The sequence below is a fragment of the Acyrthosiphon pisum genome, unplaced genomic scaffold (assembly GCF_005508785.2).
Source record: "Acyrthosiphon pisum isolate AL4f unplaced genomic scaffold, pea_aphid_22Mar2018_4r6ur Scaffold_20519;HRSCAF=21277, whole genome shotgun sequence".
NCBI classification, from domain to species: Eukaryota; Metazoa; Arthropoda; class Insecta; order Hemiptera; family Aphididae; genus Acyrthosiphon; species Acyrthosiphon pisum.
The window spans coordinates 4,438-28,221 of NW_021769887.1; the positions used below are offsets into that span (position 1 = coordinate 4,438).

The 23,784-nt window shown below is 27.9% G+C and overlaps 2 protein-coding genes across 2 annotated transcripts; one reads left to right on the forward strand and one right to left on the reverse strand.

Annotated features, from left to right (window-relative positions):
• Window positions 1-10,708: 10,708 nt before the first annotated feature.
• LOC100572355 lies at window positions 10,709-14,369 on the reverse strand. Its single transcript, XM_003240737.4, has 2 exons — window positions 13,911-14,369; window positions 10,709-11,048 (listed from the first exon to the last, which is right to left on the reverse strand). The coding sequence occupies exons 1-2, from the start codon at window positions 13,996-13,998 to the stop codon at window positions 10,753-10,755; spliced, it is 384 nt and encodes a 127-aa protein (XP_003240785.1). The 5' UTR covers window positions 13,999-14,369; the 3' UTR covers window positions 10,709-10,752.
• Window positions 14,370-14,534: 165 nt separating this feature from the next.
• On the forward strand, window positions 14,535-15,687 carry LOC100572261 (52 kDa repressor of the inhibitor of the protein kinase-like). The gene is made up of 3 exons (XM_003240736.4): window positions 14,535-14,752; window positions 14,824-14,983; window positions 15,122-15,687. Exons 1-3 carry the CDS (start codon window positions 14,697-14,699, stop codon window positions 15,131-15,133), a joined length of 228 nt encoding a protein of 75 aa, XP_003240784.1. The 5' UTR covers window positions 14,535-14,696; the 3' UTR covers window positions 15,134-15,687.
• Window positions 15,688-23,784: the final 8,097 nt, after the last annotated feature.

The window sequence follows — 23,784 nt, forward strand, 5'->3', positions numbered from 1 at the left end:
TTAGTCATTTATCAATGTAATCCTTTGAGCATTAATGTGTTATAGTACCGAGTGCCGATACTGATTATTAATTTGTTTTACTTTATATCAAAACTAGTTGTTTTCCTCCGATGAGATAAAAAAAAGTTTATGAGTAGGTTAAAGGTATTTAAAAAAATAAAAGTAACTGAACTTTTAACTTAACTTAGTTATTATTTTCATGAAAATTTACAACTTAACTTAGTTACTCAAATTCAGTAACTTTATAAAACTAACTTTAACTTAGCTAAGTTATTTTTATTTTAGGATAATTTAACTTTAACTAGTTGAAAAAATTGGTTAACTTGCCCAGCTTTGCTCTTTGCGTGATGGGAGATTTGGAAGGAAAATGAATAATTTTTTTTTTCTTATTTTTTAGAGAGAGAAAGAGTGAGTGATTATAGTAAAAGATTATAGTAAAATATCTCTACAGTCTACACCATCTCCTTTTCAGTCGACGGCGAGGATTATCGGAAAGTGTTAAGATATTTAGGTTGCTGATTAGAGGGTTATTATGGTTTGCTAGACGTGAGAAGAATCGCTTGTAATATAAAACAGATTCCTCTTCAATCGTTTTAACATGTAGATCGTTGTGGAGTGTTAGAAATGTATGGTGGAGCGTTGGTGAGTTGACGTAGAGTGATATTCTGATAAGATTGAATTTTATCAAGATTCAATTTCTTAGCTGCACCCCAAAAGAAAGTTTAAAAAATGGGTTTTTAATTTAATTAGAATTCAAATATTATTTTCAACGGAAAATTAATTAAATTAATAGTCAATATTGATAGATAGTTATTACTTATCAAAGTTTCATTTGCACTGGAGATGCATACCAATATATGAGTATGGCAAATATGTAAATGTAATCACTACCTAATCAAATATTATAGTTCGTAAATCAAAATAAGAACACCCGATCACTGAATTTAATATCTAAATGTAAATGGATAGGTAGACAGATAGGTAAATTAATAACATCAATGTAATAACTATTAAGTAATAAGATATATTTAATTCAAAAATTTCAATGCATCGGCACTTATTGTTTGGGAATTCAAATAGCAATAAAATCTATGTAGGTGACTAGGTGAGTACAGTATTATAGTAGTATACAGTATACAATATGTACAACAATCTATATGCAGGTACCTACGGAATATTGATAATTTACTGATACGTATCGTTATTTCATTATAATTTAATTAACTGTTTAAATGACTATATATAATATATAGTTATAACTAATTATAAATGTCTGATATATTTTAATTTATAAAATTTAAATATAATATACTTGTTGTAATTTGTTAGAAAGATAAATTTAAGAAACAGCATGACAGGCAGCATTTTTTAGAATATATGTGATTTCAGTTACACATGCTTTACAGTTTTCAACATCTAAATAAAAAAAAAATACTTGTTTTAAGAATACCTATAAGATTCCTTAAATTAAAATATTTTATAGGGATATGTAATACGTCACATGTGTAAATTATGTATATACAATATATACTAATATACTATATTATATATATCAAAATATTAATACTTATAATAAGTTATAATACATTTTTATGCCCACGAATATATTAACAATAGTTTATCACATTGGACGCATGTAAGCTCCGCCAGAAAAATAAAACAGGTAAAATTGGGTTCATGTAAACTCCACTAGTGAAAAATATTAAGTATACACTATACAATTAATATAATATGCAAAATATTATTAAACAAAAAATCATAATTATCTTTATTAGTATATGTTAAGTATATGTTAAAAAATATTAAAAAACATAAAAATAAAAATAATAATTGCACGAACACATCATACAAATTGCAATGACCAGTATTACGTTAAAAATAATGATATAGACAATTTTAATAACTAATAATAAAAAAATATGCTGATATATTATATTATTATGACAATAAATGTTATAACTTATAATATTTTGAACTGTGAACTAAAATTATGAGATACAATTTGTAGATATTCAAATCATTAAGTCTAATATAAATCAATTATTATAACTATTTAGTATTAATAGCTTTCTGTAACACAATAATTTTTTTCATTTTGAATTATTGAGTTTACTTAGTAGAAAAATATAATTTATTAGTTTTACATGAGGAAGGCCTTAATACTGGCGGAGTTTCCATATACCCATGCCAGGTAAGAAAATACAATCACCCATAACATACTGTAATTACTAGGGTTATGAAGTTGTAGGAGCTGCATATTATTTTATATGCTCTCAATTTATAGCAGCCCAAGTTTGAAGTCCGAGCTATGCAATGGTGAGTTTAAAAATCAAAAATTTTAAATGCATTTTTTTAATATTTCGTACATTTTAGGGAAGAATCAAAAAGTGCATATTTCTTGGTAAGCATATAATGCGTATTTGATATTTTCTAAAAAAAATTGATCTTTTTCTTTCTTAAGCCGTGTTAATGATAATATTGAATATAAAACTCAATACCTATTTTTTGATATAGGTATTTATTGTAAATGCCGACTATTAATTTAACGACAAAGGTGCGATGGGCCTTTTATTTCCATCTCACTAATATTCTGCAGATTTACCTACTATCTTTTCGAATATATTTCGTATAGCATTTTTTTGGTTCAATAAAATGTTAAAATGCAAACAGTTTTCCGCCATATACGAAAAATTATGAATTTATTTTTCCATATTTTCCATTTTTTTGAAAAACAGCAATAAAATGGTATTATATGGTAAGCAAATAAACAGCATAAAATGTTTTTTTTGGAATTTTGATGAATATTTATAACATTTTTTTGCTTATTTTTTAATAATTTGTTCATGCATATTTTTCCTTTTTAGCTCTAATCATTTTTGAATTTCATATTAGCATGCCAATCATATTAGTACACTAAAATATCATGTTTTAGTAACTATTAGTGAAGACTAATAAATACATTTTCACCGATATTCATAATATTATTGTTCATTGGCGTGATCTATGTATCAATGATATAATATTTTATATTGTAATCACAATTTAGGTACTATCACAGATTATATGAAATATAATTATAATTATATTTTATATAATCTGTGGTACTATCTTAAATAATTGTGATTGTTATAAACGTTAGGTGCGTTGCCTAAACGGCTAGAATAACTACGGCACAATTAGTTTAGCGACGGGATGGCCGGTTTAGCGACGGCCAGGATTCACACAAGCCGTCAAGGCAACGCATGAGACAAGCGGCCTGGCTGTTTAGGCAACGCCAAATACGTGATTGGTACCATATTGGCCGTGGATTGGCCGTTTAGGCAACGCACCTGTTGTAACATTATTGTTATTATATAGTTATTATTACTGGGCAGCTGGTACCTACCTACTTACTTAATCTCGAATAACACTTTTTTTATTTTACGTTTTTCCACGCTGTTTGCATCTCGTCAGGATTGTATTCAGTCGGTGGCACGCTTCGGCACATAGATAATAGAAGAATATTATATTATCTCCTATTATCTATGCTTCAGCGTGTGCTTGTCTCGTATGTGATTACGTTGCGTTTAATTTATAACTTTGATGTTTGAGTGGTTCGATTCTAATGTCGCTATAATCTGTGACGTGTAGTAGTACACCGTCAGTCATGTCGGCCGATCACAGAATTTCTGGGTAGCTGTTTTCCGTCGAACGTTTCTTAGACTCGTCGTACACGCGACTGACGGCTGTGTCCGACAGCTGCCAAACGAAATACCTATAGTTCAATAAATTGGTGCACATTATATTGGTCACCCGATAAGACTGGACTCACTAGCAATACTGAAACATCATCGATTTTAAGACTGACGGAAAAGCAATTTGTACAAGTATGTATAGCTAATAGTTTTTTCATATAGCACGATCACTAGCTCTTCGCTCTTTATCAGACAAATAAATCGAAAACATCCTTCGACGACATCCGACGCTGTATATTATTTAAGATTTAAACAGCTGTGGATATGAACTAAAATTGAATTATATAGGTACCTACATTTTAAATAAAACAAATTAATCAATATTATAAATAGTTGTGATTTATGGTCTCGTTGCTTGTGTTAAAGCTAGGTACAATGTATTTTGTAATAACTAATCACTGTTCATAAAAAGTAGGTAGGTACCTAATTAGTGTACAATGGTGGAAATAACCCAAAGTATAAATAATCAATAAATGTAGGACAACGTTTATACACTCAACATATTTTATATTGAATTAAAAATACAAATTTTTTAATATTAGATAAATATGCACATTTATTACCAAGACAAATTTATGTGTGTTTTGGATATCCTATATTATGTTTTGTAATATAACATTAAAATGGGTAAATGGTAATACAAGTACATACATAGTTTTAAATAATATAATTATGTAGGTTTAATATTCTATAACTACATGTGTAATATCCATGGCTGGGGAAGTTAACTATTTTTTTTTAACTTGTTAAGTTAAGTTAAAATAGAAAAATGTAAGTTAAGCTAAAAATTTTCATTTTAAATATACTATTTTGTTCCATAAGATCATAATTTAAAATATATTTCATTATAGTTCTAATGTTTTTATTTATTGACTTTTAAGAGAGCGTATTTTTTTTCTTCCTGACCCACTAGCAATATAACAAATTTTATGTTCAAAATAATGATCATAAATATATTAATTTCTAAAATTAGAGCGAATTGACCTCTTATAATATTTGAAGGTAAGATTATTATTTAGTCTGTTTTATTAAATTTTGATTTTAATACGAGCTATGAGTATTTTAAAATTGTAAATTATTTGTACAACTTAAAATATTCATAAGTTGCTTTTAAATTGAAATATAGTAAAAATCCTACGAGGGGCTCTAAATAATCTTACCTTCAAATTTTTTATGTGAAAATTTCACTCTAATTTCAGAAATTAAAATGATAATGATCATTATTGTAAACGTAAAATTTGCCATGTTCCTTGTGGGCGAGAGAGAAAAATGCGCTGACATTCTATTAATTGTAAAAGAATTTCTTTCAATATTAATTTTACATAACTCATTTACTATTATTATAAATGCAGTTAATAATACGAGAAACTATTTTGATTTGATCTCTCAATTTATATAAAAGTAATTATATTAAATATTTAATTTGATTTAGGTACTGCAACAAAAGAAACGAATTTACAGATGTCAAAAATGTTCTTAACACTTTGATAGTCGAATTAATTGCCTTGATCACATTCATGAAAACCATAATCAGCCAAATCCATCAACCTCAAATGGAGTAAATGAAAAATTAAATATTTTAACAAATCTTCTCGTCTTAATTACTTTATTTTATTTTTAGGAAAGAGAAATATTCCAATACCCATGAAAATAATCTGCAAGCGGAGTCTCTTATGGACGTTGACAAAAATCAACAAGATAACAATAGAAGTACTGTTAACATGGATATGATGTTAAATGACAATGTCCCCACTGAAGGATCTGAAAATGTTGAATAAGAAGAAGGAACTGAAAATGCATGCGAAGGAGAAGAAACTGAAAACTCTCAGGAAGGTAAGACTGTAAAAGAAGTTAAATAGAAAATAAAACCGGGTCCTGCACAAAAAGAAGCCGCTAAAGAAGAAGAGGATGAAGAAGATACAGTCATGCCTGAACAGGAAGAAGCTGATCAAGAAAATCAAGACAGTGTTGATAAAGAAGTTGATGAAGACAATGCAAATGTGGAAAACAAAACGGAAGACTTGGACATAGAATTAATGTTAGCCACAATCCATAATGATTATCCTACTAACAGAGGGGACACACAAAACAAAGATTAAGATTTAAATATAACTTATTAAAAGTTAGTAATCAGTTTTATATTTATATTAAAATTTAATTCTAAATGAATATTCTAATTTTAAATTAGAAGACTATTATTTATTAAAGTATATTAAAGAGTATATTTAAAAACGATATTAAAAAAATTTGATAGATTTTGGAATACAATAAACAATTCTATTTAATGAATTACTTAAATTATACAATAACTGATGATAGGATTTAAATCAAATTAACATAATGCAATAATGTTAAAATTAATTGCCTAATAGTAGTTAGTGTCTACTTATATACATGTTATGTATTGTTTAATATTTGTGATCTATTCGTGATCTAAGCTATAAAATTTGTAAAGTTAATATTTAATTCTATATTTAATTTAGTATTCGGATTATTTTTAAGACAAGTACAAGGTCATGTATTTATGCATGAATCTTTGTCAGTTTTAATAAAAAAAAAATGTATTTATTATTATCTAGTATGGTTTTTACATCCTTAATATTTAAGTAAATATTCATTAGTATATATGGAGGCATATATTCTTTATATTATATATTATGAAAAGTTAAGAGACGTAAAATATACATGAATCTTTGTCATAGTTTTAATAATCTTAGGGCCGTTATTACAATGTCCTGCTAAGGTGTACGCTAACGTAGCGGATACATTTAGCGGCTGCTTTTTAATATTCCATTATTACAATGAACCGTTACGTAAAATTTTACCGCTAACTACGAGATAGCGGTCACTTTACTAGCGGCAAGCTTTATTGCCCGTTAAGGAGCTAGCGGGAAGAATCCATAAAGTATAAGCACTGGATATTTATATTTTTGCAGGTACTTTGCGAATTTATTGTGATGTTTTTTTCATCAGTTAGATCTATTCTGAAACTCATTTGCTGCTGTGTTTTCTACAACTGTGCTATGACACTGTGTTCTTTTTATTTTTTTGACCATAAAATATTTAACTTAAAATTAATAGTTTAAATAATTTGATTGGGTTTATTGATGATTTTAATAATTTTGGCCGTAGAAGACCAAAACAATATAAAGATAGGAACTACTATAATATTAAAATAAAAATAAAATAAAATAATAAAATTATGGTATTAATAAATAATTGTGTTCTGAAATATTGTTTGATCTTATAGAGTATACCTACCTAATATCTTGGTTACCTAACACATGAATGTTTTTTAGGAATATGGCATTAGCTCAAATGAACCAAGTACTACTTACTCTACGCTTTTATGTTCTGGGAACAATGCTCATATCAGTGGCAGATATGTTAAGCGTAATTGTATCTTCCGTAAACCGAACGATTAAAAATGTATCATATGCTATTGCGGGACTTTTTTATAAATCCCTAATGAATTGGTCGAAACAAAGATGATAATGTTCAAGATTGCCCGATTTCCTTTAATATTTGGTGCAATTTATTGCACACATGTGCGAATTCAATCTCCAGGCGGCGAATTCGCAGAATCATTTAGATTTTAGAAGTCGAAAACGGTATAAAAACATATCAATATACTTTTAATTTACACATTACAATTTCACATGTCACTTACACAATACCATAAGCTCATAATTAATTAAACATACATTTTGGAAGGAGGGCCTATGTATAAGGGAATGCGCATATAACCAAAATTCAAGAGGTATACACTATTGAATTAGGTAAAAAAAATATTCATATTTTACACTTTTAAATTTAATCCAATGAATGTATTGGTTTTACAGTGTGTATATTATATTATTGTGTCTGGTGTCATCTTCTATTATTTGCGTAATAAATTTTTCTAAGGAAAAAAGGAAAAAGTTAAAATTTCAAAATAAAATAATACTTGCGTCTTGCACTAGCGTCTAGCACAGAACCACAGAAAACCAAAAAATAATATCAATTATCAATATCACAAAACATTTTATTAATCATTATCAGCTGTCACATAACAATTAACAGTCAATGAAACAGCCAATGAAAATATTCGTTACGTTTAGAATTATTAAACTAATGGTTAGTACTAGCGGTAACATTGTAATAATGGTTTGTTTTAAACTCGTCACTAAAGTCCCCGCTACGTTTAACTGCACGCTAGCCTAACTGACAGATAAATATAATTTAGCGGGACATTGTAATAATGGCCCTAATTAGCCTAATCAATACATTTTATAGGTTACATTATAATTTATATTACATTAGCGTACAGTACTAAAGTGCTAAAAATTAAAAACGTAGTAATATAAAAAAAAACTTTTTAAATTTAAATCCAAAAAAATATTTATTTATTATTATTTATTATAGTTCTTAATTTTTTTTCAATATTTTAAAAATATTTAGGTTAGCTTAGTATTCTGAAAAGTATTCTCCAAGTTCTGGTATATATTACTTTTAAGACTAGTTCAAACACATTTAAATATGCTTGAATCTTATGTTCATCATTGATTGTAGTAACCTAACTAGATTTGAGTACAGTGAAGTAATACATTTAAATGTGTAGGTTACATATAAAAAAAATTTTAACAAAATATGTTTAAGGTCCTTGCATGTATGATATTGTCTTTTTTTTGTCAGCTATTATATTCATTAAGTGAATATTTTACATTAATAAATATTGATTATTTTTTAGACAAGTTCAGAGACATAAAATATGCATGAATCTTTGTCATAGTTTTAATAATCTTAGCTTAATCAATAATTTTTGTATGTAACATCAAATTACATTGGTAATTTTTGTTTATTATTTTCAAAATGTGTAGGTTAGCTTAGTATACTGAATAGTATTCTTCGAATTCTGACATACATTACTTTTAAGACTTTTTTAAAACGCATTTAAATATGCTTGAATTGTTGTAAAATTTATTGTAAAAATAAATCTATATATAATGTGAAAAAAAATTCAATTCTGAAAATAAGATAATATTAAATTTATTTGTTAGTAATTAATTACCTATTTTTGTTGATTATTTTAAATTTATTTAAGTCTTTGTCAAAGTGTATAATTATTTTACCTTTATTACTAATTATGTAATGGTGGTAACTTAAATAGGTTTTTACACACATAACCTCTATATTCATGTCTTGGTCATGTAATATAATTTTTTTTTTACATATTGTAGTAAGTAAAAGAAAAAAATATAATTGTACAATTCAAATCATAACTTTTAACGTTGAATTATAAATTCTACAATATTTTTATTATAATTTTACATTTTATATTTTATAAGTTTGTGGTACCTGAATCAATCAATATTTGAAATTTGATTTAAAAAAATTAAAAAAAATTAAAAAATGCACATTTTTAAGTTTTTTGCACTTTATTCAACATAAAGTAAATTTAAAAATATATTTTAAGCAATCTAGTTTAAGAGTTTTACACAAATAATAATATTTTGTAGTTTGTAATATTGTATTATACTTATTTATACATCTAAATTACATTTCTAAAATAAACTTCACTTTAATATTTTGAAATAACTTGTTTTTCGTTATACAAAATTGTATTTGTAGGTATTCTAAATAAAAATAAAACACTGTTCATGATGGTCAGGTGTCCATCTAGATGTTTTGTAATCATAATTAACTGAAGAAGTCCTACTGTTAGGCGCTTCATTGTTTATAGTTGCTGATTGGCTCACCACTGTTTTGATAACAAACAATAAACTAGATGGACTAGGTCTGTGGTGGTTACTATACTGTCATAATCACTGCGCATCAATGTATTTTCCTGTTTTCCATCTTGATACCCAAAATTGTCGTTAGTTGATAACACTTCTGTATACCTATGTGATGTTCTAACAATTTCCATTAAATAATAGATGGTGAAATTGAACAAATGACTTATGAATGCAATATTATATATTAGAAATTATTTTAGTTTAGTATAATACAAATCTAATGGCCAATAGATTAATGAAAAGGTACTAATTAAATACATTTTAATAAGTTATCTTTAATCATTATGAGCTTATTATTTAAAACAGAGAACATTTTGCAGAATTTTATACGATAATGGTTTAAATAATATTTAAAATGTTCTCACCTTTATTTATGTATTTCTCTTAATGAAAAATGTATTAAATTCTTCTATCATGTATTCTTATTAATGTATTTTTATCTTAAATGTTTAACTATTTAATACATTTGTTTATATACGTATTTATGTATGTCGACGATCAATGCCGCATAATATACTAGTTTATACTAGGTCTTTTTGAGATTAGGCAGGTCACGAATGTTCCATAAAAAGCCTCCAAATGTCCACTATATCTGTTCTTTGTCAACTTTTAACTTTTGAAAATGATATGGTGTATAGAAAATGCTGATTTGAACATTCAGTTAGAATTTAATGTATATACATTCATTTATTTTAGCTACCCCAAAAGCCCAAATCAATTTTAACTAGCTACTTTTGAAAACTTCTGGGAATTTTTATTTTTGACTTCCTCAATGCACCAACTAGATTGACTTTCCCATCGAACAACAATAGGTACTGAAGTTGAAAATTGAAGCATTATTTCGACTACTTATCGTGTACACAGATACTAAAATCAACTTATGAGGAACGTTGTATTACATTTTCAAGTTACTTAACGACCGAAAATGATGTATCGACAAAAGTTTCATAAAAGTCATGAAACTCAAAATTTCTATCACAAAAGATGCTGATGTCGAAAATTATAGCATTTTTACTGGAGCTCTACGATTGCGGAACGAATTTAGGTGGCCGTATTTTGTCCCAAATATAGGTGCATTCAGATTGCGTTCAAACTCATATTTGTTCACAAAATAATGTATAATTAATAAAATAATCATATATTATTGGTACAGTGAAAATAAAGTTTTATAAATATGTATTTTCATTAAAATGCTTTATAAATAATATAATAATATAGTAGGTACATATAAATAGCCTAATTCATAAAATGTATATAAAAAATAAAATGCTTATAAAAATGTTTACAATAAAAAAAGGTGGGCGAGTGGGTGTTGCTCTGGTGTATAGTAGGTTACAAGTAGGCGCTTCATTGTTTATAGTTGCTGATTTGCTTACCACTGTTTTGACAACAAACAATACACTAGATGGACTAGGTGTGTGGTGGTTACTACTATCCCAATCACTGCGCATCAATGTATCTTCCTGTTTTCCATTTTGATACCCAAAATACGAATTCCAGCTACGGCCTGGCAATCTATTGCTGCTCAATGACAGTCCTGTACAAAACAAGTTAACAACATTATTAAAATATTACTATTTTGTGTTAGAAATTCATAAAAAACTATCCAACCTAAACCTAACCTATCTAAATTTTGAAAAATTAATGCAAGATTCCTCATAAGCAGGGTTCAGATTTTATAATACTAAAAATAATTGAAATATGCCCTATAATATGCCACAAAAACATAAAAAAAAGCATAAAAAAACATTTTTCTTCTGTAAACAATTTAAACAAATCAGGTAAGTAGATGTCGCTCTGCTGTAAATTAGGTTACAATTGGGTCACTGTATAATGGTTTGTATTAAATTTGAATTCAATGATATAATATCATTGTATATTTGTATACGAAAAACGCTTCTGAGCGGAGACGGTTTGTCAGTCTGGATATTTTATATTGTTATTATTTATTTTATCATGTAAGTTAAATTAATATTATAATATTATAATTTTTTTATTCGTTTTTATAGTGATAAACAAAGCATTGGAAATTAAAGTCCCATTTTTAGTGTTTTTTTGTAATTTTTCAGTGGTTTTTCCCGTGGCATTAAATAATTATTGAGAAAATCGAAAATGACCTTTCTTAAGTATTATCTTGATCCAATTTGCTAAAAGATAAGGTACTATGTGTTGAAATCGAAACACTCCTTCTGGTGGAAATTTTGTATACAGGATATAAAAAATAAATAAATAAATAAACACCGTTGTAAAACCAATGGCTTCCTCACTCCACTCAGAATCTAAAACTTATATTTATTAAATAATTATTTGTATGGAAAACTGACTGATGCTGAAATACGTATGACGGAATATTCTTGACAAAAGTATATAAATGCACCGATAAGGTGCCATAATTGAATACTGTTTGCCGGGCTGCATACAAATATTTAACAATTATAAAACTAAATGAGGGTATTTTTCTTATTAGTCACATAATGACAAATTGTTTCTACTATTTTTCAGTTTACATAAACAAGATTTATAAAAATACAAAATAAATCATTTTATTATACATAATAGTCAAACATACCAAAACTTGAAAAATAACACAAATCTAAAATACTTAAAATATGCAAAAAAATAGCAGTATAATATCTCATATTTGGAGTTTCTAGTGACTAAAAAAATGTATAGCACACTGCTATTTTTATCTGCATTTTAATATCTTTAATAAACTAGTGCTAGAGACTACAGTAATGAAAAAAACCTTTAAAATATATGTTTATGGATTTTGTAACTCTCCACACATATCTAACAACCACAACATGATACATTATTAATTAATGATACAAATATGATATTATAACACAACAGTATTAACCTCGGTATTAACTCTATTCTAGATAACACATTTAAAATATTCACGAGAACACTCGCGCAGTCAATTATACAGTGACCCACTTGTAACCTACTGTATAGCAGAGCGACATCCACTTACCCACCTTTTTTATATATAAATATATATAATAATTAATTTTAATTTTCAACTTTTAAGTGCATTTCTATATTTCGCGTTACTATTATAACTTGAAAGTTAAAAGTTATAAGAATATAATATTAAAAAAAAAATATACTATCAAAAACATTATTTGGAAACAATAGGAAAATAACGTTTTTAAAAACGTAATATTCAAAAACGTTAAACAAAAACGATATTTTTTAAATCAATAAACAAAAACAAAAACGAAAAAATTAAAAACGTTTTCCATCCCTGATTTATACAAATAACAAAGTCAGCTAGTTATGATATAAAAGGCATTCTAACCAAAAGTCCGATTTATTTTTATAATTATATAATACGCAAGTACCTACTATTTTTTTTTTAACATTTAACTTGTATTTGATTTTTTTTAAATATACAAATTTATATGGTTATATTTTTTGAACATTTATAATATAGGATATTTTATATATGTATAAACATTATACATAATATATTACAGAATACTTAAACTCACAATAATATAGTTTATAATTTTGCATTTATTTAAAAGATAAAATAACATAAGTAAGTCTGCCTACAAAACTTACCTAAGAAGATAAAATCACCTAAAAACTATAATTTTAAATCGATGATCTTTATTAAATTTTGATAACTATAATTTCAACAGAATTATGTACCTACTCATTACCTATTCAATATTGCATTAAGTATATTATTAAAATGAAATGATAAAATTGTCAATAAGAAAAAATATTAATAATATTTTTAGTCTATGGCATTGCTAATTAATTTTTGGTAGAAAGCCGCCTACCCAAAAAAAGTCTAAATTGAATGAAAGAAGTAAAATCATTAAAACTACTAATCTAGTTGTTGTATATATTATCCATATGCCTACATACCTAAAGGTAAGATTATTATCTAGTGAATCTCTTAGGTTTTTTTTTAGATTTTAATTTTTAAGCAGGTTAAGAGTATTTTAAAATGCACAAACAATTTACTATTTTAAAATAGGTACTCATAACTTACTTTAAAATTAAAATATAAAAAAAACCTCGGGTTCATTAGATAATATTCTTAATTCTAAATTTTATAATAGGTCAATTCACTCTGATTTTTAAATTAACAGAGCTAACGCATGCGGATGTAACGCACTCTTAAATTCTAATTAAAAATCATACCTAATACCTACCTACAATTAAATTGACATTGTACAACGATATAATAGACATCGTAAAATTATAAAATCAATATACCAACCTGGGTAGGTATTACCTAAGTTTAATTTAAATAATAATAAAAAAAAAAACAAATACGAATAGGTAAATGATTTTGAAATCAAGATAAAATTTTCACTTCGATTCTAAGCCCCGCATTGTTATTGTTAGAAACAACATTAATGAAGCAGGACGTACTTACCACTATAGTTGCGGTTTTCCTTAAAAGTACACAGACATTTCTTAGCAATGCACGACTTGCGCACCATGGTAGAGTCGTTGTACGTCATGTTTGTATGTCCACCAGATCCGGCGACGACGAAGAATAAAGAATGCGACGGTAAGCGGTACCGTCAAAAGGCGTCAGACGTACCGGGGAACGGTCTGAACGGTAAAGGTACGACTAGCAACGCGGACAGGTGCGCAGGGGAAGCAGAAAAACGCGTTTCGGATTGCGGACGGACGATTCCGGCTTGGCTCGGCAAAGCAAACGGTCGAAATAAATAATTGGTATAGGTCGGACACGTCTTGTTAAAAATTGGTACCCACATCAAAGACGGAGGGCCGCAAGACGCAGTTGTGGGCGGCGGCCGAGGCGGTATCACAGAATAGATAGAATCAGAAAGGACACTCTAGATGTAATCGTGACTAGGGCACTAAAGATACAGGTACGCAGCCATTTCGCGACTAATAATGTTATGCGAATACGAATTTCTCCCCCTTTATTTTATTATTTTATCATTGATAAATGAGTCGCAGAATGGTGACGGCCTAACGCGCACAATTTTCATCAGTTATCATTATTCATTTGATAATTGATAAGCGTCTTTTTATTTGTATTTTTGTGCTATTCAGTGATTGTATTTATTTTATTGCTACAAGTTTAAACCTATTTATTCTGTCTATTCTGTGCTTAAACTTTTAAATCAATCATGAATAAGGCATATAGACCGAGTGTTAAATGTGCGGTAAACAATTGTGGTAATAAATGTACCAAAAGCAAAATGTTAGTTATCTCGCTTTCCCTAAAAATGATCCAATCAGGTAAGTACTTAATACTAATCAAAAAAAGTTGTTAATTATATTAAATATGAATCATATTAATTTGATTCAAGATGTGCAAAATGGATTGAAAATTGTGGTCTATCAATTTCAGTTGATGATGTGGTTAAAAAACGTTATAGCGTTTGTGGCAAGCATTTTGAAACATATATGTTTCTGAATGATTTAAAAAACAGACTTCAGCCTCATTCCTCATACCTGTATTATTTAATGGTAAGAAATAATACTGCTTAAGAATGTATTGTTATTTTGTGGTTAATTTACTATATTGCATGCCTACCTGTGTGTATACTGTTTACACTTTAATTTATAGAATAATACAATCTATGTAAGTATTTTACATTTGTTTAGATGAGACCCTGAGATTGCTTTCAAGACAAATATATTTTGAAAAAGATTGTGTTTCGTCAAATCAAGTAACTCTATTTCAACCCAAACTGAAGCGTCGACTTCCTCCATTATTGAAGTATTGGCATCTCAATTAGATAACAAATATGATTCTTCTGATTATGTTTTGTAGATACTCCATCATCCACTTGTATTCTGACTTCTGCATTATATAAAATTGATTGTTTTGATGATGCATATTTGAACCAATATTGTGTTGCCAACTGTTGTTGTCGCAGCCGTAAAAGTTTTCCCGAACTAGCCTTAGCGCCTCCTGCTGATACCTCCAATCAGTAAGATGTTCCACGACGGTTATCGCAGACGACGTTCTGACTTTGGTCGGCATCGTTAAAGATAATAATATTCAATTGGGCAAGCAGATTATATCGAAACGCGGAAACAATAATTATTTGTACCTTCCGTTTCGGGATGAAACTATACAGTGCTGAGCATTATCTAGATACATTTTTCGTATATTTTATCTCATCTAGATAACTTGAATGATTTATCTATTATCTTATCTAGATAATAAAAACTGTCTTTTTTTTAAATTATATGGATAATAATTTACTCTATAGTTTATTTTTTTTTATATACAAATTTATTCACACAATTTCACTATACAAAAAGTAAATATAGAGAAAATATAACACAATATAGAGATAAAAAATATTGTTGACAACAAATATTTTTTCTGATAAAAATTAAAAACCAAAAACTATTATTATGGCATACAATTACTAATGACAAAGTTCTAAGGAAAAAAGATTTTTACAAAAATACCTATATCTCTATTCAATCATTATGTGAGCTTGAAAGGGTTAAATGTTTTTTTTTTTTATGTAATCAAATGTACCTTAGTACCAATCTGTTGACGGTTCATGTAACATAAAATAAATGAAATATCAATGTAAATTTATTAAATTTTTTTTTTATAATCAGCCATCAGCTAAGTTTTTTTTTTTATAAATTATCTAGATAATTTTTTCTTGAAATTATCTATTATCTAAATAATTTTATTTGAATTAATCTATTATCTCATCTAGATGATTATATTGAAAAATATATATTATCTTATCTAGATTATTTGATTATCTATGCCTAACACTGCCTATATAGATATAGTTTTATATTGGTTATCGTTTTACTTTTTATAATAAATTAATTTCGTTTTCAAAACTTTACATGCTTTTATAATCAACTATATGCGTTGGTAAGTAGGTATGATTTCTACTAATATTATGAAATACACTTCGCTTAAAGCAAAATGTCAGTGAAATGCATACAATCGTACGACTTCGGGTAGGGCAGGGCCATATTTACCATAAAGCAGGATAGGCCTATGACCTCCGTTATTAGAGGAAAGCCTCAAATTTCTATGAAGACTATTTTTTTATTTTTTAGAGTTCCACCTTTCATTGTATAAAATAAATATAAGAAACATATAATATTTCAAAAAAAATGAAGTGATTAATCCTTCGCATTATAAAATGTACATGAAAATAAATAAAATCTTTTTTTATTAAGAAAGAATTGACAACTTATAGGATTACTATCAATAGAAAGCGATCTTACATCTGCTTTAAACTTTGATGACATACTAAATGAATATGCTTTAAAAAAAATGCAAGAAAAGTAATATTATAAAATAGCTTATTAATTATTTCTATTATAAATATAAAAATGCATTGTCTATTACAGTTAAGGGGGCTGTAAGTCCTGCAAAGTCAAAACTATTGTATATTTGACCAATCTAAACATTAATTTTGTTTGTTAATGTGTTTTTAAATATATTTAAATTCCGTATCATAAAATAAACCTTTAGGGGGCGGGAGGGGGCTCCAGTCAATGAAAAAAAGTAACTTTTAGACCAATAAGCTAGACAAAACTGGGAGAATTTGGTTTGACAGATTTTAATTTTGAAAAAATGGTTGAATTTATAAACTTCTAGACTATGTTTCTTAGGAATCACTTTTTTTATTTAAAATAAGATGTGCCCAAAATAAATACAAATGTAATACAATTATTTCATGGGATTTCTAAAAAAAAAAATGGTTATTTTAAATTGAAAATTGAAAATCTACTTCCTAAGAAACCTAGATATTTATCAATGAATTCAAACATGTATAAAAAATTTAAATTGGACATTCCGAAGTATGTGTAATTTACCACCGTCTAAAACGTATGAAAATTACGTGAGCTGCAGCCCCCTTAAATAATATAAAAAAAAGAAATGTTTAATTTTGTTTTCAATATCAATAATAAATATAATATATATATATTAATTAATAAATTATAGGTACAAGAAACATGTAGCCTATAGAGATAATAAATGAATAACTTTATAATTATGTCTGTGAAAATGCATAAGTAATTAGTATTTACTTAGTATTTATTTAGTCACTAAATACTAAATTAATATTAATTATTATTTTGTTTTATACAGCTCGGTTATGTGTGTGTGTTGGGGGGGGGGGGGGTATAAACGCTACTGTAGATAAGGGGCCGCGTTTTTATTTTGCCTAAGGCCACAAAATGCCTAAATCAGGCCCTGGCGTAAGGGGAACCCGCCTAACCATCAGCGCCATAGGCGCTCACAGTATTAATCTGTCTTCATTGTGACTTGTAACGCTGTCAGAATTTATCCCGACTGGCAACTGCACAAATGGGTACAATTATTTATGATACAACAAAAAAATTGTTTAGGTACTTAATTTCAAAGTCGTAGGTACGCATTTCTTGTGTTTGCGACGTTACGTAGGTACCTATATACTCGTAGCGGCGGCGGCGGCGCTGCTGCTGCCGCATATCTCGGAAAAACAAAATGTTATCATTGTTACAATACGTACAGTACGTCTTGTGAGTGGAAAAATAAATTGTCATAGGTAGTAATAAATTAATAGTAAACAACATTAAAGTCGATACCTAATTCAATAATTAATCGGTTGTACACGTCTTATACCTAGGTACTTGTAGTTCGTAATCACTACTCGTACAGTCGTACGATGTAATTATAGTGGGTGATTACTAATTGTATTAATTAAATAGGTATGTATTAAGAGGACTCTAAACATACATTTGTTGTCTCCGTCTTACACACGCACGACATAGCAAATTGCCGTTCACTATATTATAGTTTCAATTGTGTGTTGTTAGTTTTGATACTAGAGCGAATTGACGTATTATAAAACTTTTAGGTTAGGAACTTTTAGGTTAAGAACATTATCTGTGCTTGAGCGTTGACGATTTTTCGAAATTACCTTGTGAAATATCAAAAACTAAAAATGATCATATCTCGTTTGAAAATTAAAATATCGAATAAAAGCCAACGCTTAAGCACGGATAATGTTATTATCTAAAAAAATTGATTATAGGTTAAATCACTCTAATATCAAAATTCAAAACTAACAGCGCACCATTGAAACGACAATTTATTCGCTATGTCGTGCGTGTGTAAAACGGAGATAACAAATGCATGGGTAGCATTCCTCTTAAGTGGATGTCACACCCGCATGTGTAGTCTCCGTCTTACAAATGTACAACATAACAAAAACTGTTTTCGCGGGACAACTTTTCTCGCACCATATTTGTTTTCTACAAATACCAATAAAATTGTATGTTTTTGTTTGTTAAAAAAGCGTGAAAATTTAATGCAATGTAATATATCAGGAATATATTGTTACAATAGCAGTTGAAAAATATTATACATTTTTTTTATAAGCATTCGAAGTTCGAATTTTGACAACATTTGTTAAATTCAAAATTTAATAATTATTTTTTAGTTAAAAATGTATAACATGTTCAATTTTTATAGCTAAGAATTGAAAATTTAAAACAAGGTACCACGTAGATAGGTAAATATATAAATTACATTATTTACAATAATATCATCAAATATACTTAGTAATATAATATCATAGGCTTACTGACCGTTTTCGCTCAGAATCGTTTTCTTATACAATGATATTATATCATTGAATTCAAATTTAACACCATCCATTACACTAACCTTCTTGTAACCTACTGTACAGTAAAGTGATATCCACTTACCCAATTTTTTTCTATTAATATAACTATCTGTAACCAACAGTTACCGTTTATAAGAAAAAAACAAGTTGTGATCTATCGCAAGGCCATGCCCCTCTCGCTCATTTAGATAATACCTAATTTGTATAGCAATTTATTGCATTTATTTGCATTTTATAAAGCAGTCTTGGAGGGCGGGCGATAAAGATGACTGATAACTGATAAGGTAATTTTTTTTTACGATCTGATATAAAAAATCGAATTTATTATTATTAAGTCTATTATTTTTTCGCTGTGTTCATTCAACACCTTTAAATGGTACCTAATATTAGTAATATTATCATTACTATTACGTCATACCCACATATTGTGTTGTCTCAGTCTTACACGTGTACTAAAATACTACATAGACAATTAGACAAATGCGTTACGCAGTAGAACTCACTCCATTTTGGCGGTAGAGTAAAAATACCTATCATAAACTTGAATTGTGACAATATTTTTGAGAGAAAATCATTGAGTTTTTTCAATTATAGTCGATTATACCCAATATAACGTTCATTAACAAACGACCATTTTTCCTCACTGCGTTACCTTTTCTCTCTCTCCGCTATATGTGTATATATATATATATATATATATATTTATTTTTTTTGTGTTCTGCTTTTTTCCACAGCTCTTCAGAAATCACCGCCACTGTCTACCCTCAGAGCGAATAATTATGCTGTTAGAATTAATATCGTTGTCCAGACGAACTTTTCGTAATAGAATCTTGTGAGCTCCACACACTGTCGTTTAATTGAAACTCTGATTATTATATATTTATCAAGACTCTGAGCATTTGACCATTGCTAATTTCGTTTTTATGTCGTTTTCGTTCAATATAAACGTTATAACTGTTTAAAGGAACCATATTGTATTATTATGGTACAACTTCAGTCATTATACGTAATTACATTTTTGAAAAAATTTTGTTTTTTTTTTGATGAACATACTAATAGATCCTTAATTCACTTAAAATATTTAATTAAGGATACTAAAGGATCTTTGACAGGCGTGGGTAACTCGTGTCGCTTTTACTAGGTACATAGTCGTGTGCAAGTAATTATCATATTTAGGTTAGGTATTTTAAATAAAAAAACAACGATAGGTATGTCAATTTATTCATAATTATTAATTAATTTTTTCTGAGATCATTACTATGTAATTTTAATAATACTATTATAATATTGTTAAATATAATATACTTATAATATAATATATTTATCTGTTCTTTAAAATATATATAAAACATATCCAGTTTTGTGGTCTTTGAAATATGCTGATAGAAGAAAATTCAATATACCTCATTGTATATTATTATTGTATCGTTTTCCTATTAAATTATACGGGTACAGACGACTTTTATTGAAAAAAATAATAATTTCAAAGGTAAACGGTCACTTTGTACTGTCCATTGTTTAAAATGCAGAACGCGGTCACTTTGTACGGTCTGGTAAAAAGGTACATTGCAGAACGCGGACACTTTGTACTATTATATACATACCTAATGTGTTAACTATAAAAATATGTTTTTGATACTGTAATGAATCTGTAATGAAAAACTGAAAACACTAGAAACGTATTTTTAACGATTGGCCTGGAGGTGGGAAAAAATTGGCCTCTTTAATTGTTTGCACACCTTAAAAAAAAACTGAAATGGCGCCCCTGATACTATGTAATGTATAAATAATGATTGTGTAAGCATATTCATCCCACATTTAACCCTGAATAATGTTAATCCTAATTTGTTAAAAGGGACGCTTTTTAACCATTGTTAGAATATTCATATTCGTATTTAAATATTGACAATATTGTAATGTTACCTATGTGAAATTACTGTATTTGAATGTCAAATGTTAAATATAGGATTACAATAGTTTATAGCGAGCGACGCAAATAAACCGAATGTACATATTTATTGTAGATAATTATTTTATTCCAACCAGAACTTTGGCTCTAGTAGCTCTATCTCACCTATATATTAGAAAATAACTTAGTTACCAATTAAGTTATTTCTTTGAATAATATAATGTATTGTACGGACCTACCTATTGGATATTATGTCAAATGCCATACAAAATATCAAATTCGATGTTATTTGTGCAATAATTGTCCCATTGGCCATTATTAACGGACTTACAATTGATTTTTTTTTTTCGGTCAGTCAGTATAATTGGTGCAAATTGTATCTAACCACTTCTTATAAAATATTTAATTTAATTAACATTTTGTTGTCTGGGTATTGGGCCGCAAATAAAAAATATATTTCTAAAGGATAACTGGATATTGGACCACATATTTCAATATTATATAGGTAAGGTTGTTCATTAACATACGAATATACAGTGGCGTATTTGGGGGGGGGGGTCCTCAATGTCTTGGACACCCCCGGCTTAAATAAAAACACCGGGTCATTACGATAATAAAAATATTCGCAGGCAAAAATACAATGACAACGAATATATTGAAACGTACAGAGTAGTTTACAGTTTATCAGTGTAGATAATTATACATTTCATTATTAATGATACCATTGATTTTAAATCAATGATTATACCATTATACTATCATGGTAATGTAACGTGCCTACAACTGCACAACTACTGATGAAGTATTGAAATGAAATACGAGAATGATTGTAATACCTACTTGTATTTATTAACACTTGAATATAATAATTATTTAATCAAAAAATGTTCTAAGTCCAATTAATTTATAGTGAAACTGTAGGTCAGCGAGATGTGACTAAGTATTTAGCTAGACTGTTCTTCTTGGAGCTCGTTGTTCGTCTGATGGACGCTTGTCCAGCAGCTCTCCTCGATGGGTCTCTGTCCCTGTCCCTTCTATTATTTCAGATGACCATACATGGTCATCTTGCGGTTAGGCCTAGCGTGAGATCGTCACACGCTTGCACACACCGGATGTCTAACATATATCTATTTGTGGTGTCATTTATTATAACAACACAAATCCTAGTTTATGTTATTTTAGAATTATTTATATACGTAGTCATAAATCTAGTGCCAAACGCCGCTTATGGTCATGCGCTCTTTACTATTAGCTACGCGGTGTAGACGCGATATAGTCGCGCTACTACTACACTACTACACACGCACTGTAGACGCGGTACCATTGATATTATTATTACTATTACACGAGCGAGCGCTCGCGTATTATATTTATATTTACGCGGCGCGTATACTATATGATTACGTACATTTATAATGTGATTGATATAAGTAAATTATTAAGATAGTCACAGCTCGCTACAGTAATATGGTATTATTTGTCAATTTGTCATTCATTTTTTCGTCTACCGTCGTGCTGTACGTACCACCGTCCACCACTGTACCAGGTGATACTGAATAGGTAACGCACCAAAGTACTTATTTATTCAAACAAATTAAATAATTATTAACACATTGGGGACGAACGCAACTGTAGGACAATAAAATAAAATAATCGGAAAAAATATCGCTATTCAATGCCGATTCAATATAATTTATATATAACAACTCTGAACTCAATATAAATAAAATATCAGTTAAGTTAATAATTCTAAAAATGTTGTTTGTGAGGTTCATTAAATGTTGGAAACCCCTCATTGATTAGTCTCCGTTAAGTGAATGTTAACGTTGTTATTATTTTAAGGATAGAATAAAATAATATTCGAAGAGAGAATTATATTCCATGTAATTTATTATAATGTGTGTGTGAAGCAAAATAGTTTTAAACTGGTAAAAAAAAAAAAATAGCCAAATATACTCAAAAGAAACTTGACTCGTTCAATGAATTTTGTAAATTACAATCATTGAAGCATCATTATAAGTAGGTAAACGTAGTAAATTATTTACTAAATACTTTTTTAAATATTAAATAATTTAATGTAATACCACGGTTATAAGTATCTGATACTTTCAGTAGGTAGCATATTTTGTAAATATATGTATATATTGAATTTAGATAATATATAATTTTATATTTTGAGTGCTTAAATGTAAAATATAAAACATGTTATATATTATTTCAAAATATGTCAACAACAACAATAATAATGATTTGTACGACAGTTTTTGAGTTTATGTGTTGTGCTTATTTAATAGGTGATAAAGTATAAAAAAAATATCAAGGCAATAAATAATATATTAGTTGAAAAATTGGATAGGTAATTTATTTGTAGATACTGCAAACGATAATATTTAAGAAAGATTTCAAAGGAATACAAATAATAGACAATAGATTAGCAACGCTTAAAAATATTTTGAATGAATTAGCTTAAGACTTCAAACTATACCTAATAATGTATATTTTATATAATCTTGAAATGTAAATATTATAATATTATTGTGTAGTTATCAAGGGTTACAAATTGCATTTAACGTAGAATGCTCCTTCAGTATATCAACAAATCGAGCAGACACTTCATTATCCAAAGTTGTCAACGCTTGGTGATATGTTGTGGAAACAAGTTCTAGTGATCCATACTTTAGCTCAAAGTAAATTCGTTCAATCCACAAATCTATAGATATAGTCACAGATAAAGTAATCAGATATTATAG

What these genes read in the sequence shown, in the direction of transcription:
- LOC100572261 (XM_003240736.4), top strand. Translation starts at nt 14,697, where the DNA reads ATGTACCAAAAGCAAAATGTTAGTTATCTCGCTTTCCCTAAAAATGAT. An exon ending in CCTAAAAATGATCCAATCAG is followed by an intron (nt 14,753 to 14,823) that starts GTAAGTACTTAA and finishes ATTTGATTCAAG; the next exon opens with ATGTGCAAAATGGATTGAAA.
- LOC100572355 (XM_003240737.4), bottom strand. Translation starts at nt 13,998, where the DNA reads ATGACGTACAACGACTCTACCATGGTGCGCAAGTCGTGCATTGCTAAG. An exon ending in GGAAAACCGCAACTATAGTG is followed by an intron (nt 11,049 to 13,910) that starts GTAAGTACGTCC and finishes TGTTTTGTACAG; the next exon opens with GACTGTCATTGAGCAGCAAT.